This window comes from Malaclemys terrapin, chromosome 6, assembly GCF_027887155.1.
Source record: "Malaclemys terrapin pileata isolate rMalTer1 chromosome 6, rMalTer1.hap1, whole genome shotgun sequence".
Lineage (NCBI taxonomy): Eukaryota > Metazoa > Chordata > Testudines > Emydidae > Malaclemys > Malaclemys terrapin.
The window spans coordinates 3021329-3037470 of NC_071510.1; the positions used below are offsets into that span (position 1 = coordinate 3021329).

Below are 16142 nucleotides of genomic sequence, written 5' to 3' on the forward strand. Positions count from 1 at the left end.
CATGGAATTGTGGAAAAACTAGAGAAATACTAGGAAAAAATATTAAAAAGTGCAGTAAATACTAGATAAGAATGAAAATTCCCAAGTTTCCATAGCCAGTCTTGGGCAAATTAACGTATGTGCGCCAACGTGCATAAAAATTGTTTTTTTATTTAATAAAAGGAAAAATAGAATATTTTTGAGGAAGTAAAAATAAATTTAATTTTTCATCCCAGGATATTATAATTTACTTGAAAATCCAAGAAAATCAAGTTGAAATATCACATACAAGTCTGACATACAAAATTTGTCAATCGACACAAGCACATCAGAGCAAACACCAGTTTAGGCTAAGAGATATGAATGCAAAATATTTAATTGTCAGGCACAGAGAAGCAGTAGGAAGATTAAACAATTAAACTAACAAGTAAAAATAAAATACAAATGAGTGCCCCAGTCTTTCAGACACCAAAGTCAATGGGCTACACGTGTTTAGCATTAAACATGTGCTTCAGTGCTTCCAGAATCAGGGCCAGAGATGGAGAATAGAATATTGCATAAGAGATGCAATAGACTGAGTACATGAGGAACAAGAGTACTCTAGCCTCTAAGTGATAGCGAGAGATAGATCAATGACCGAAGAGAGAGAGATGGATAAAGACATTATTTCCCTGTAAAATTCATACCAGAACAGAAACTACAAAGTCACTGATCATCTTCTTGTGGAGGGTTGAGGAATGAAATAAAACAAGAAATCAGCAGTTGGAGAAGCTCTTATCCAGCTCCAGAGTTTTGAACAAAGGAAGTGTGAGAGATTGGGACACTTCAACATGTATTTAAAAGTCTCTTTGGTCAAAAATGGTATGATGAACTAGATCAAGAAACAAATGGGATACCATGGAAAGATCCAAGACAATACAGAACAGGAACAGCAACTTCAGCATTGGGGGCATATTGGAGAGCCTATAACGGGGAAGCCCCTAGAATGTTATTAACAAAGGGAAGACTGTAAAAAGGAACAGTCAGATTTTTTTTGAGGAAGAAAAAATACAAGCAAATGGTTTCTCCTCTAAGGAAGAAACCAAGTCAAGATCCGATACCAGACACCGAGCAAGTAAAAATACATCGAGGTGGGATTTTGAAAAGAGTCTTTGTGATTTCAAAATATGAATCCCACTGAAACTCAACCAGACTCCAAGTATCAGCTTAGGCAGCGGTGAGAGGATATTCTACTCATGTAGCAGCAACAGCATGAGAAGTGGGAAGGTGGGGAAGTGGAATTCGACAAGAATCACTAAGGTGACACACGTTTGTTCACTTGACGCCGCACATCACTGACCTGAAGCAGGAATATGTGGGAGAGTGAAACACTCTGAAGATGAAACATAGTGGGGGAGGAAAAGAAGGGTGAGAAGACTGAGGATTCAACACAGACTTGAAGCATGGGTTCTTGTGGAAAATACTGAGAGTGCAAGGAAATTTCATATGACCAATTGATTTTTTTTTTTTAATTGAACTCATTGGGCTTAATTCTCATTTACACAAAGGGGCCCCTTTACGGTGTCAGAACAACATTGAAGTGGCCATGGTGCAAATGACAATCAGGCCCTCAACATTTAGGCACTGCCAAGAAATAACCAGGAGACAGATCTGAGAGGATGAAAACAAAACCCTGCCACACACTGCTTTATGCAGCAGAGAAAAACAATTGACATTTGAGGATGTATTTAAAAAAAAAAAAAGAACTGAATATACACTGGAGGAAGTTATTCCAGCACTGTGTATCAAGACCACATTTGGAATGCTTTGATCAGTTCTGGCCATTTTTTTAACATTAAAAAGGATATTATAGATTTATAGAAGGTACAGCAGAGGGCAACCAGAAAGCTACACAGACTGTAGGATCTTAGTTGTTCAAATAAAAAGGCTGGAGAGACTATATCCATGCTCCTTTGTAACTTTTAATCTCCTTTTTTCTTTTGAGTTATAGACACACACGTAACTCTGAACGCAACAAAGAGGGGATAGATGTTGCACAACTCCTTGTGCTACTGTCAGAATCACTTTTTTAGAAAGGTCATGCACTTAATTTAAGGAGAGGAAAATAACAAAAGGAATTTAGAAGGTGAAACTCAGAAGGTAAAATTATTTAACACAGCGAGGGACCCATACTGCTCCCCATTGAAGTCTATGGGAGTTCTCCAATTGATTTTTCACTGGGCACAGGATCAGGTATACAGTAGTAATAATACACTATATGATCAATTACAAGGAAAAGCAATGGGAACTATATACATTTCAGAAGAGAGAAAAGTAATTGGAGGAAGAAGTTGTACCATATTATTTTTATCTGCAGGGAGGGGACCAACCAAAGAGCTTCCTGTCCCCTCCTATTATAAAGTTTCCTATACTGCCAGGAATTTCTATTAACATTGGCATTCAAGGCCTCTATTTATCCACAGAGTAGGTACAACGTGGCCAGCAGCACTATCTGCATCCCTATGCTGCTCTACAAAAGTGCTGCTTTGGAATGATCAATTCTAGGTAGGAAGGACACTGCTCTCTGTGTATCCATTCAGTCTTGGGCCATTAATTCTGTTGCTTCTTTATCCCCTCTCTCCCCCACGCTGCTTTCTTGGTTTTATTTTTAGCTTATTATCCTTCAACTTTACCTCAAAAATTGTTTATTATTATTTTATGCCAAACACAATTCCATTCTTTAAAACTCAGATTATTCCAATCATTTTTCTGCAACATGCTCCCTACTTAGTATTTTTTCAGGCCAGAGAGGAATTCTAGCGTAGAATGGGTTTTCTTCACTGTGATTTTCCTCATTATATAGGACTGATGCATGCCGAACAACTTTACATATTTGAATTACCTGCTTGAGTGTGTGGCACCTATGTTTAGTCAGAGACTGCTGTTTAAAGTCTGAGCACTGCAGTAGGCTGGGAGTATGCTGCCACCTGGATGTAATGGCTTAACAGTTCAATACATAGGTCAGGTTTCAACCATGTATTTACACAGTTTGTTATTCAAGTGATAAAAATTCCACAGTCTAAACTGAGGTAGGACTAAGAAATAAACAAAACGTATTTGTATTTCAAATGTCAGATCTCAATACACACACTGTCTCCAAAGATTTTAAAATAAAAGTTGTGCATTTGTTTCTAATCTCTTGAGCCAATTGCATTCATGGTGCAGCTCCAGTACGGCAAATGAAGTTACACAAGGGATGAATTGGGCCACTTGGGACTAGATGGAAAAAGCAAAGCAGAGAGGTTAGACACTAAGTAGATCTAGTGAGATATAGATTTAACCATTCAATGATTGGGCGTGATCAATAATGGTTAGTTTCTTAATTTATGTAAATTTTCCATCTACCATTCATTCCTCATTCCAAGTGTAAAGGGCTGAGGTGTGTCTTATGAACTTGTAACCATCTCAGACTTATTTTAGTCTGCTCTGCGATTCCCTTCCTGTTTAATAAGCATGATCAGGCAAGGCAAGGCAAGGCGGGGGAGAGGGATAGCTCAGTGGTTTGAGCATTGGCCTGCTAAACCCAGGGTTAAGAATTCAATCCTTGAGGGGGCCATCTAAGGATCTGGGGCAAAAATCTGTCTCAGGATTGGTCCTGCTTTGAGCAGGGGGTTGGACTAGATGACCTCCTGAGGTCCCTTCCAACCCTGATATTCTATGATCATCAAACACAAAGTATTTAAATGTTTCTTCATTGTTCTGGGTTTGTGTGTGTATCTGTACAAACACATATACACAAACTACAGTCACTGAACTGCATTTCCTACATTTAAGCCCTGTGCTTCAAGGCTTAACACAATGTCTAACTATTGGGTGTTAGAAAGAAACTTCCCCCAAGAGCAGGTTATTCCTTAATTGCCAGTTACATGGTTTCTTGCACCTTCCTCTGGATTAGATGGACACCCAGTCCGATCCAGTCTGGCAATTCCTGTTACTATGACTAAACTTGCTCTGGAGAATATCAAGATTAATAGTGGACACCTGGGCAAGGTGTGAAGGATCCTGGGTCTTGAATTTGGTCCCACAAGTCCCCAAGCAGCACCCAGACCATGACTGCCACCCAACAGCTCTCCAGAACCAGCATGGGAGGGGACTGGCAGAACTCTGGCCCACCAGAGACACTGTCCACGAAGCTCCTGATTGGAGCAGATGTCCAGCTCCACCAACTGGCCTGGTGTTCAGCCCCTCTGATTGGCCTGGGTGCAATTCTAAAACCAGAAAGAGGAACAGGAAGTTGTCTGAGCAACTGAGTGAACTCCTGACCTGATGCAGTACTAGGCTACGACTCTGGCTTGACCACGGGCACTGTTCCCTGGTTCCGAATCAATCCTTGGCATGGCTCTCTGACTCAAGTCCTGACCCTCAGCATGACGCCTGATACTGATTCTGGCTTAACCTTTGGCATAAATACTGACCCTGACTCCAGTCTCAACCCTTGGTGTGATCCTAATTCCAACTCCGGCTCTGGCTTTGGTTCCTAGCGTCTAACTCTGGCTCTGACCACTAGGTCTGACCATCCACACTTCGATCCCCACACGGTTACTGTCAATAAATTGAGTATCGGGAGACACATGTTCTATTCCTGACTTTGCCATGATTTGCTGTGCAACCTTAGTCAAGCCACTTTGGTCAATATTTTCAAACACAAGTGCCACATTTCAGTGCTAAAATTTCACTGACACTTGAAGAAGCAAACTACAAATTTAGATGCCTAAATAAGTATGTAGGTGCCATAGGTGTCAAAACTTTAGGCACCCAGGCACAAAAATGTTGATATTAACCTCTCTGCACCTATGTCCTCACACATCAAATGGACATAAAGCTGACCGTCCTTTACAAAGCTCTTCGAGATTCTTTGATGGAAGGTGCTAGAGCAGTACAAAGCAGCAGTAATGAAGGGCCTTAACTAAGGTGGCCAGGTGTCTGCTTTTGGACTCGAAAGTCCAGTCGAAAAGGGGATCTGACAGTGTCTGGTCAGATCTACTGACCGGACACCAAAAGTCTGGTTAATGCAGGTGGAGAAGGCGGGGAGGCACCAGATCATAACCCGTGCCAGCACCTACTCAGTCAGGCCACCGCCCACCTGCATCGGGCAGCTGCAGTTCCATGCCCCAGCTCCACCGTTGAGTCCCTCCCAACCTGAGCAGAGGGGGAGAGAAACGGGGGAAGAGGATTGGGCCAAAAGAAACCTGATGAGGTTTAACAAGGACAAGTGCAGAGTCCTGCACTTAGGAAGGAAGAATCCCATGCTCCGCTACAGACTAGGGACCGAATGGCTAGGCAGCAGTTCTGCAGAAAAGGACCTAGGGGTTACAGTGGACGAGAAGCTGGATATGAGTCGACAGTGTGCCCTTGTTGCCAAGAAAGCTAGCGGCATTTTGGGCTGTATAAGTAGGGGCACTGCCAGCAAATCGAAGGATGTGATCATTCCCCTCTATTCGACATTGGTCAGGCCTCATCTGAAGTACTGTGTCTAGTTTTGGGCCCCACCCTACAAGAAGGATGTGGAAAAATTGGAAAGAGTCCAGCGGAGGGCAACAAAAATGATTAGGGGGCTGGAGCACATGACTTATGAGGAGAGTCTGAGGGAACTGGGATTATTTAGTCTGCAGAAGAGAAGAATGAGGGGGGGATTTGATAGCTGCTTTCAGCTACCTGAAGGGGGTTCCAAAGAGGATGGATCTAGACTGTTCTCAGTGGTAGCAGATGACAGAACAAGGAGCAATGGTCTCAAGTTGCAGTGGGGGAGGTTTAGGTTGGATATCAGGAAAAAAATTTTCACTAGGAGGGTGGTGAAGCACTGGAATGGGTTCCCTAGGGAGGTGGTGGAATCTCCTTCCTTAGAGATTTTTAAGGTCAGACTTGACAAAGCCCTGGCTGGGATAATTTAGTTGGGGATTGGTCCTGCTTTGAGCAGGGGGTTGGACTAGATGACCTCCTGAGGTCCCTTCCAATCCTGATATTCTATGAAGAGGGGAAAAGCAGCGAGCAACTGGGGGTGGAGAGGGAAGAGGAGCAAATGGGGTTGGGGCCTCGGGAGGGAAGAGGCGGGGCCTCGGGAGGGAAGAGGCGGGGCCTCGGGAGGTTCTGGCACTCTTGCTGAAGTGTCTGGTTTTTAAATATTACGAAGTTGGCAACCCTAGCCCAAACACAGGGGATGACATACTGGAGCCACTCCTTCCCATGCGACCTCAGGCAAGCAAATAGATACAAAGGCTTTGCACTAATCGGAATTCTAGCACTGGCATCACTTGTACTGCATTTTGGGCCATCATCAAACACAAGAAGGATTGAGAGAGTGTGGCAGCTCCTCAGAGCAAACGCTCATTAACTTCAATGGTAGGAAAGTTAGACCAATGCCGAATGATTCTGAAAACTGCACCTTCGCTATTTTCAGGCTGGTTTGTTTGGTTTTTTTAAGTGATAGTGAAAGCAAAGTGTTTTATTTTTAAGCAATCACTGTCATTCTCCATATCTTTTGACTACTTTTTTCCCTTCAGCTTCTCTCTCTCGCTCTCTGAAAGGTGACTAAGATGTGTTCCTCTTGTGTACTTTACAAATCTGTATAATACTGTCAAAATGCACTTGCTGGCTTAAAGTGAACCCCAGAGCATTAGTTTAAAAATAATTTTAAAAAACCCTCAACCAATTTTATTGGGGAAATAGCTTCCTATGACCACCTCAGGCTTGTATATACAATTTTACATGTCACCACCCTGAAAAAAAATCATTTAAGTCTCCAGGCTAACTTCCTTTCAGAATCATAATGCAATACATTAGCCACACAATTTTTCATTCAAATTTTGGGTTGGGTATAAAATATAAAAATGCATAAAGGAGTTTTACATTGCAGCAGTGCCCTTGATCAAAACTATAGTTAAGGTCTGTCAATCTTAATCAAGCCACTAAACCACTATCTTCAGTGGTTTCTGACTTTGTAGTAAACATTTGATGTAAGACCAGATCTTTGCAAGAAACCATTTCGAAAAGAAATATTTTTATTTATTTCAGCCTTCAAAGTTTTTGCTTTGTTGTTTGAAGTCTTTCTGGACATCTTTAAGTTGTAATAACGCAAAGACAAATCATAAGCAATTCTCCAGTTTAGGAGTTTCTCTATGCTAAATAAATGCAAAGTGTTTCGCTTTAAAAAGGATAAATTTTAGGAGAATAGTAATCAAAACCAAAGTGGTTTTTTTTAGATGAAAAAAAGTCCAACACTAAACCAGCAAAATTAAGGACCTGAGCAAAGAATTATGCATATGCTTAACTTCATGCACTGCAAGTACTTTACTAGAGTTCAATATGCTGTAAAGTTAAGGACATGTTTAAGTGCTTTCTTAAACTGGGACCTAGGTTAGTAACAACTGACAGTCTTTTACTGTGCAAGGGCAGTAACTGTTCTGACTCACACTTTCATTGAAATCAGCACAAATATACACAACCCACCCCTAAGAGTTCAGTATCAAGTGTGCAGATATACCTATCAAATGTGACTGTGCGTGTGCACATGGAGACATCCACTTGTTTTAATAGCATGTTCATCACACCATGTTATCTGATCACCAAAGATATTCTGTGCAGTTGCACATCCAACTCGCCTTGCAATTTAAGCAATTATGCCTTAAGCTTTGTTTAAACTTGCACTTTTGTCCTCACTGGTTCTGTGCCTTCCCAATCAAATGGAAGCCAAATAAAGGACTGCCAACTTCAAAGGATTTCTTTCAAAAACTGTGAGACCCATGCAGCGAAAAGGATACTTCCATGTTCCCACAGCAACAATGTTCCTATGAAACATACTATGATATCAGTCTTTTGAAACTTAACAATGCAATAGACTACAAGTGTGGAATCCTTATATAAAAAAGACTGTGTGACATCCAAAAAGCACTAGCTGCTACTAGCAAAACAAACAAACAAAATTAGAGAAATAACTGAAGTGAAAATTAAACGACTGGCCTTATGAGTGATAGATTTAGAGACCTCTGGACGGGAGGCTATTAAAACACTTTGAAGGAGGACAACACTGCACCTAAAAGATAAAAGATGAGCTAGAAACTAAGGCCTACACAAAAAATCAAGGGGTACCTGAAGTCTCTGAGTATGCTGAAGGATCTGCCCGGACAGGTTGTTGTTTTTTTGTGTGGGAAAAGTGGATCACTAGCTATGTGCAACTCAATGGATCTGTTCTTGTCTTGCTGGTCTTCTGAGAACCCCTCTCCTCACCAGGCTTCTTGCGTGGTTCTGCTGCCACGTCAACTTCCTTTAATAACTAGTTGGAAGACCCTCTGAGCCCAAGGGGATTTCAGATGGCAAAGAGCAGGAGATAGGTATTTTTCCGGACTATGCAGCATCACTTCTGAAAAGGGGATGGGAGGGGGAAAAAACGGATTTGCACCTTTCAAGCAACAGCTTAAAAGAGGGGACTCAGTTAAGCAGTTCTATGCCCAGCCAGGCTCCGGTGAACCAAGACAGACACGTCTTTATATTTCAGTCTCCAGCTGAGGCAATGGCCTTTATCAAAAGGAAAATAACAAAGTTCAAGAATAGCTGGAATACATGGGATTGGGTGCTTTGGACAATGATGGAGCTCAGATATTGCTGCTTAGTGAATTTCATTATCATCACATCTGCTTTTTATTTTATTTTTTTGACATTGAGGTGTTGGGTCTGTTTTGAGTTGCTGCTTTAAAAAAAAAAAAAAAAAGTGAACACACTGATGCATACCATAAAGTAAAACTCAAAAAAGCTTCTGTTTTGAACATTACTGACTTTGTACGTGTTCTGTAATGTGTGCCTGTATTTATGATGGGCAAATATTTTTCTTGGCATGCGTGGAGGGAAGGGGATGACCACTGAGTCGCAGGAGAATGCATAAAGTGCATTGTATTGCTTCCAAAGGGTATCTCCAGATTCTGCCAACCTTACTCATATAGAATAGTATCTTTCTTTGCAGTCCCACCAAAAACCAATCAGGCTATTCAAAAAAATAAGTATCACTCAAAGAGAGCATGGGTGAGCAGCCATGATGACTTTGTTTTTAAGTACAATGTGCATGAAATAATTATAAAAATGCCAACCCATTTATTAAGCTGTTGGGTATTTTTTTTAAAAATGTTATAGGACCCACTCATGTACTTCTCGGTCTCTCTCCTTTTTAAAATGAAATAACATTGCCTTCAACTTCCAAATATATTTGTTTAGGACTGGAACTTGCATGGAAGACACAGCCCGATTTACAGGTCTCAGAAGCTTCTCTTGGCTAGGATTTTCAGGTTCAGTCCTGCAAACACTTAAGCCCCGGTCTAGTGTAACTACTTGCAGGCAAACTGAAAGATTTATGCTTCCTCCCATCTTTAAAAGGGATGGAGCAGGGTGTGGTACTGCCTTGGGAAGTCCAATCAGGCTTTCCCTAGTTTTGCTGGAGGATCTCCGAGCATGTGTAGTATGACCTCTCACCCTGAAAGAAGGGGTAATTAATCTTTAATTCAGGCCCTGCCTACAGTAAGGAAATTTGCACTGTTTTAGGTACACCAGTGTAACTTACATCTGTGTATTACTGGATTAAACTGCACAGATGTAAAGCCCCACTTTGCACCAGAGTTGTGTGTCTTCATGACGAGTTTGTGCTGGTGTAACAAACTAGCGTGGGTTGCCTTACTAGAGACAGAGCCAAAAGACATCCTTTCTCCAAACTGCTCCTTAGACTTGGAAGTGAAATAGAGGTCTAAAGAAACCCACCAAACACACAAAAACAGTTTGACAAAACACAAAAACAAAAAGCCAAACTCTCAAATGCTTAGTTTTGAGTCTCCTTAGTCTTGTGATGTCATAATTTTACAAGCATGCCAGTCACTATCCGTTCCTCAAGGCCAGACAGGACCGGACTTTCTAATTCAAAACAACCAGAAGGAAAGGTGTAAAACAGCGTAGCTCCACTGACACTCAGTAGTGTCACAGCTGTGGATTTGGCCCTTTATCTGGATTATTATTGTTTAAAACAGCAACATACTACATGTGATTATGCTACACACAAGACTGCACTTTAATGTACAATATTTCCACAGGCCTTTCCTTTTTGTTTTTCAAAAGAATTTGGTGCTTCCTGTCCAATATATATTTTTTTTAATATTAACATTAGACAGACATGCCTAGTCAGGTCAATGCGTGTATTCAGAGATGTCACTCAGTGTAATACAATCGCTGATAGGTTGGGGGTAGTGTAAAGATGCTCACTGACATGGTAAAACCCTGTTAAATAGAGAGCTCTGATGATCATACTGCTGTAGAATGTTTCTCTAAACGAAAGCTCAGCCTTGCGATGATTATTGTTTTGTCTCTGATATTTACATGGCAAGCTATTAAAACTTCCTAATAAATAAATAGTGGGGGGGGGGGGATTTTTTGCTTACAGAATGTTCCAATTCCCATCTAAGGAGCACTTGGTAACATGGCGACAATCACCTTCTATATCAGAAATATTGTGCACATATGGAAGTCCCTAACCAGGCATGGTACAAATAGGATCAGCTTCCCATGTTGTCTCATTAATAAGACTCAGTGCTGACCTGATCCTACACCTCTAGGAATTGAGAGGGCAGTTCTGGCTCTATGCCTGTTTAGGCCTTCGCCTCACCACCAACACAGTTCATCAGTTCATTTCACCACAGACCTCCAAACAACTGCTCACTGCTGACCTGGACCAGTTTATACCAGCATTGGAGGCATAAAACTTCTTTTTACTGACGACACAGCCAATAAGGACCGGACCACCGAAAGCGACCTAGAAGTCTACTCACTCAAAGTTCCCAGCTCCAGGACATACACTGTAAAGCTGTGCTCATTGCTCCCAATAAAAAGCTAAAATAAATGAGTCGTACAGATTTAAATTCCTTCCTGCCTTGTAATGCATGGACCAGCCTAAATGTGTTTCTTTGGACCTTTAAAAGTGGTGCCTTAGGAAACAACTTCTGCCTGAACTGGAGGCAACATTTCTCCTGGGCGCTCGTCACAGAACCATTTTATTCCAGCAAGGCTGCGGCAAATGTGCATTTCGCTATTTTGCCTGTGCACCCCTCCTATAATTTACTCTTTCAGGCTCCACATTGTCCATTCCCACATCTCTTTCAAGCCATCCTGCTCTAGTTCTGTTCCATTCATTTCAATGCACATGCCATACTAACTGGGCCTAATTTATAAGCTTTCAATTGTACTTTGTTGCCATATAGCTACTGATTCATGAAACAAGTCCAAATTCATTTGATACAGTATCCATGCTTGCCACGTACCCTCACGCTGATCCAATTTTGTGTCATCAGCAAATTAACCAGATTATAGCCAGCCCAGGGGAAGGTTATTTATATCTATTAGAACAGTGGAGGTCCAACTACTGTGTATTGTGTGAACCCCACTTAATACTTCCCCCAGTGGGGCATAATAGCGCCTTTCACATGGACTGCCTGCTTTCCATTATTCTGACCAATCATTTATCTATTCCACGCATCACCTGCAGCTTACAGGTCTGAGTTACATGGAACTCTATTCAGCCACTTCTAAAAATCCAAAATGAACCATATCAAAAGCAGATTGATCGTTAATTTGGTCTGTAACCAACTCCGCAATGTCAAGAAAATTACTTAAAGCAGGTTATTCCTTTCCTAAGCAACGCTGAGACTGTTCATAGGATTATTACTTCACCTGCGCTCTTCTAATTGGCTGCTGGTGGATTTTATTAGTTAAAGTCATTCAACTATTAACCTAGTTTAAAGACAATCAAGCTATTTGGGACAAATTGTGTCTTGGCCTCTGTCAAAATACAAATCTGGACTGTTTAACAGAGACCTCCTATGATAATGAGTGAGTTTCAGTGTACCTAAAACTTTTTAAACCAGAACCCTTTAACTAATATCCACTCCTCTTTAAAAATAAAAAGACTACAGTACTGAAAACATAACAGGCTACAGAGGATAATTGTAATTCATGCCTTGCTCCTGTAATCATGACTTGGAGCTCTGAGTATGAGCAACAGAAAGCAAACGCATCATCCTTCCAAAGCCCATAACATTGTCTCTATGCATTTCTTGATTCCTTCATCATTAGTCGAACCTTGCTAATTCACATTAAAGATTGGTAGAGCCATTGATAACGACTGAGTTTTCAAATCCGAAGAGTCAGAGAAATGTTTTTTAAAAACACAATAATGCACACCAGAGATACTAACTAGTCCAATGAGTAAAATATTAGCAAAAATGATATTAGTAGAAGCTCAGTCAGTATTCCCTGTGAAAGGAAGGGATCTGAACTGGGCTGGTCAAAACTGTCTCATTGAAAAGGTGTTTTTGAAAAAAAGAAAACAACAGCCTTTTTGGAACATGTTTGTGCTGTTCACATCTTTACAAGTTTTCTTTGAAAAATTTAGTTTCTATTTTAGTCTTTTGGGGTTTCTGCCTCTGGGTTTAGTCCTCTTTCATTCTTTCTCATTCCCCCGTAGAAATGAAACTTTTTGTTTCAACAAAAAAACCCCAAATAGTTAGAACATTCTATGGAATATTTGGAACAATATTACATTCCTTCCTTTCTAACTCTTCCATGGAAAATCTGATCTGAGGAAATCCCAGACAACCTTTGAAGATCACCAGAGAGCTGGGACTTCTGCCCAGCTCCTTGTGCATCTTTTTTCCTTGTCAATATGGCTCACGCGGGAACCATAGTAGTTTCTTGACTAAGTACCAACTCCCTTGCTGGCCTGGGGGGTTCAAGATGTGGCGCTTGACCCTGTAGCGGCATTATCTCCCTGTAAGCTTGCTAGGGTCTGTGTCATCTATAGCATCCATACTCCACTTCTGCATCTGCTCTATTCAACCACACTGACCAAAATTCCCAGAGCCCCGAGCAGCCTGCTGCTCTTACAATGAGCTTAAGGGAGGCAGGAGGGTGGGAAAATAATGTCTCTTCTACTTCACTCACCATCTTTACTCACCATCCTGATACAGCCAATATTTTGGACTTCTTTTCTACACACCCTGTAGCTTTTAGGGGGAGATTTTCAGAGGCATAGAGAATGAGTTAGATATCCTGTTCCCACTGATTCTCAGTGGGAGTTGAGAATGTAATTGTGTCTTTAAAAATCTCCCCCATAAAACTTTGCTGAGGAGTAAAAACACCCTCACATACCCTGAGTATCAGTTATGGGCTGGACAAGTTAGAGGAGCATGAATTAGTGAGGTGCTTCTGTAGATCACATACTTCAAACAAAATTTATTCTCATTTTAGAAGCAACCTCAGATTTTCCTTTACAAAGTGATCGAAGAAACTGCCTTTGGGGCAGGCTGTTGCCTTAATATATATGTTTGTGGGTGGGTGTGTAAACAGCACTTTAGACAGTTAGGTTCTTGCTCTGAGGCACCTCTTACCATTAGAGTCCTCCACTTCTTCAGCAGGAGTGTGGTTCTTGGAGGCGTGTTGGGCGAGTGAGGCTACAAGGCTGACAATGCGGGGTCTTGGTAGTGTCAGTGCTTTCCCATGCACTTTCAAGGAGTGCTCTTTCAGCTGGCTGATTGTCATGGTGGAAAATGAGCAGGAGGAGCATTTGTAGGCATGTTCACCTGGGTGAGCGAAATACAGGCAAGTCATCAGCTCACAAAAGAAATAATGGGGCCCCATCCTTCTCCTACCGAACTCAATGGCAAAACTCCCATTGACTCCTCTGGTGCAAGACTGGTTCCAAAGAAAACCAGCTATTTAGTTTTCCTGTTGGAACAGTCGGTACTGGAGTCTATGGATAGTGACACCTGCCATCTGACAAAGATATTGCCCTTTTGAAACCCTGGCCCCCTTGTCACATGACTAGAGGCCAGCAAATAAAGACCAGCCTCTCATCAGCACTTCCGTGCATCACAACTTTGTTGCATGGTGTTGGAAGAAAACAATCTTTGGCGAAATGGAGCTGATTGAATCCCTCAGGCTGAAAGAGAGCTGGAAGAGGTGGGTACAGGACTTCCAAATTTTCTTGGAAGCAAGAGGCCTTTCACAGTAATTGGAGAGGGTGGAATCCTCCCATACTGCTACATGTAGCAGGTCCAGAAGCATTACAGAAGGAACATGAAGGGCATTACAAGATGCTAGCCAAAATCCTTCAAAATCTTCAAGAATACGGCGATCCAGGCAATTTGGGAAAGGTACATTTTCCTTACATGAAACCTGCTGCCATGCAAGATCATTGGTCACCACGTAACAAAGCTAAGTCACTGGTATAAGTGATAACCAGAACAAGGTAAGGTTATTACAAGAAATGGACATGACAATACTAGGAAAAGTGGATATTTGTAAGGCTAGCAAAAACTGTGTTATGGAAAGCATTAAGAAGAAGTGAAAGAACAGAAGTGCTTGTAATTCTTAGTACATTCCAAGCCATAAAGATGGAATACAAGGATAAACAAATTGCAAAGACCAGATTTGTTTGCAGTAAGTGCAGAGGCAATTGGAACACAAAGCAAAGTTGTCCAACATGAGGGTTGTGGTGTTACATATGCAAGTATCGCTCTTATCTGGAAGGGAGAACAAAGCACCACACCGAGTAAGCATGGGTTACAAACAAACCACAAAAAAACAGAACAAAAATAAGTGTAAAATATTTATGAACATTAAGCTGGAGGACAAAGCGTTGATAATGAAGATGCAGAAACAATTCTTTTGAGTGGGGGAGGGTCTCTTCATAAATTTAGAAAATAAGGTTCTGGAACAGATTGGGTTTGTGACATGGAAATAAACAAAAAGAGAATTTGAAAATATACACTGGAGCTCAGTGCAACATAATCACAGCAAGCATACACAAAAAGATTAGTGACCACTCTGTGCTAAAATTAAAAAACAACAACAACAACTAAGCTTCTTTAGTGTAAGACACAAAACAAGACCACCTGGCAAACCCATACTGGTGTATCTGGAGAAGGACAGACCACTCCGTGTACGAAGTAGTGGAACAAGAATTCCCATGTGGTCCCATCTGCAAATGCTGATTAACAAAAGGTGTAAAACACATTTACAGACGATATGCAAATGTAATTCTTCCAGAATATAATTGGTTGCTTAGTGGGACAGGATGCATTAAGGATATAATGCATCCCATTGACATAGGCACCAGCATGCTGTCCAAAATACAGTGAGCAAGAAGGATGAGCTTCATGAGATGGTAAAATTAGATGTTATTGAATAAATACAGGCACCGACTGACTTTATTAACATTAAGGACATCACAATGAACTCAAACAAGTTAAGTACTGTAATGGATCAAGAAGATTTGAATAAAGTTATCAAACATAAGCACTACTCTATGAGAACAGCTGAGGTGGTTTTATCTAGGACTTCAAAATGCAAGTGTACTTTCAGTTTTGGATGCAAGGCAAGACTTTTGGTAGGTCTGACAATAGAAAAACTACAAAGATCTATCTTCAACTCCCCATTTTGCAGATATATATCTATATATTTAAATGATATCCCTTTGGGACTGTCTCAGATCCTGAGATGTACCAAAGCATCATGATCTAGATTATTTAGAATGTGGATCGGGTGGAAGTAATAGTTTAACAATCTGCTGATTTGGGGTGAAGACAACAACACAACGAGAGGCACCACATAACATTCCGTAACATGCCAAAGAAAGAACCTTACATTGAACAGGAACAAATACCAGATAGGAGTGAATGTAAAGTACGTACTCCGTGACAAACGGAGTTTGACCAGAGCCAGAAAGATGAAGGCAACTAACTGTACAAATGGAAAGACCCAGAATTCCTTATCTAAGCAAATTCACTTCTAAATTTGTTCAGATTAGCACAGGTCTGATCAGGGAGAGAAAAAGTTTTGGGAATTTAATTTAAAAAAAAAAGTTGTCATGGAAGCGCTAAACCTGGAATATTTTGAGATTAGAAAGAATCTAAGATCTTGGTTGATTCAAACTCACATGGGTTGGGGGGTAGCCTTCCCGGAAGGTGATTACTTGTGTTTCCAGAGGACTGACTAAAACATAACTGAGCTATGCTTAGATTGAAAAAAATAATTATTCGGTTTCATGAATGTCTATTTGGTAGACACTGATTGAGGCAGAAATAGACCATGAAACTTTGGAA

The 16142-nt window shown here is 41.0% G+C and overlaps 1 protein-coding gene across 6 annotated transcripts in view; it reads right to left on the bottom strand.

The window, feature by feature from the left end:
- Positions 1 to 16142, bottom strand: part of ZNF462 (zinc finger protein 462) — a 116821-nt gene that overhangs the window by 32642 nt on the left and 68037 nt on the right. For 5 of the 6 annotated variants that reach the window (XM_054031669.1, XM_054031671.1, XM_054031670.1 and 2 more), the window contains one exon: positions 13428 to 13619. The exons of the other annotated variant lie outside the window; for it this stretch is intronic. In XM_054031669.1, coding sequence (XP_053887644.1) covers positions 13428 to 13619 — 192 coding nt within the window. The remainder of the gene's footprint in view (positions 1 to 13427; positions 13620 to 16142) is intronic. 6 annotated transcript variants of the gene reach the window in all.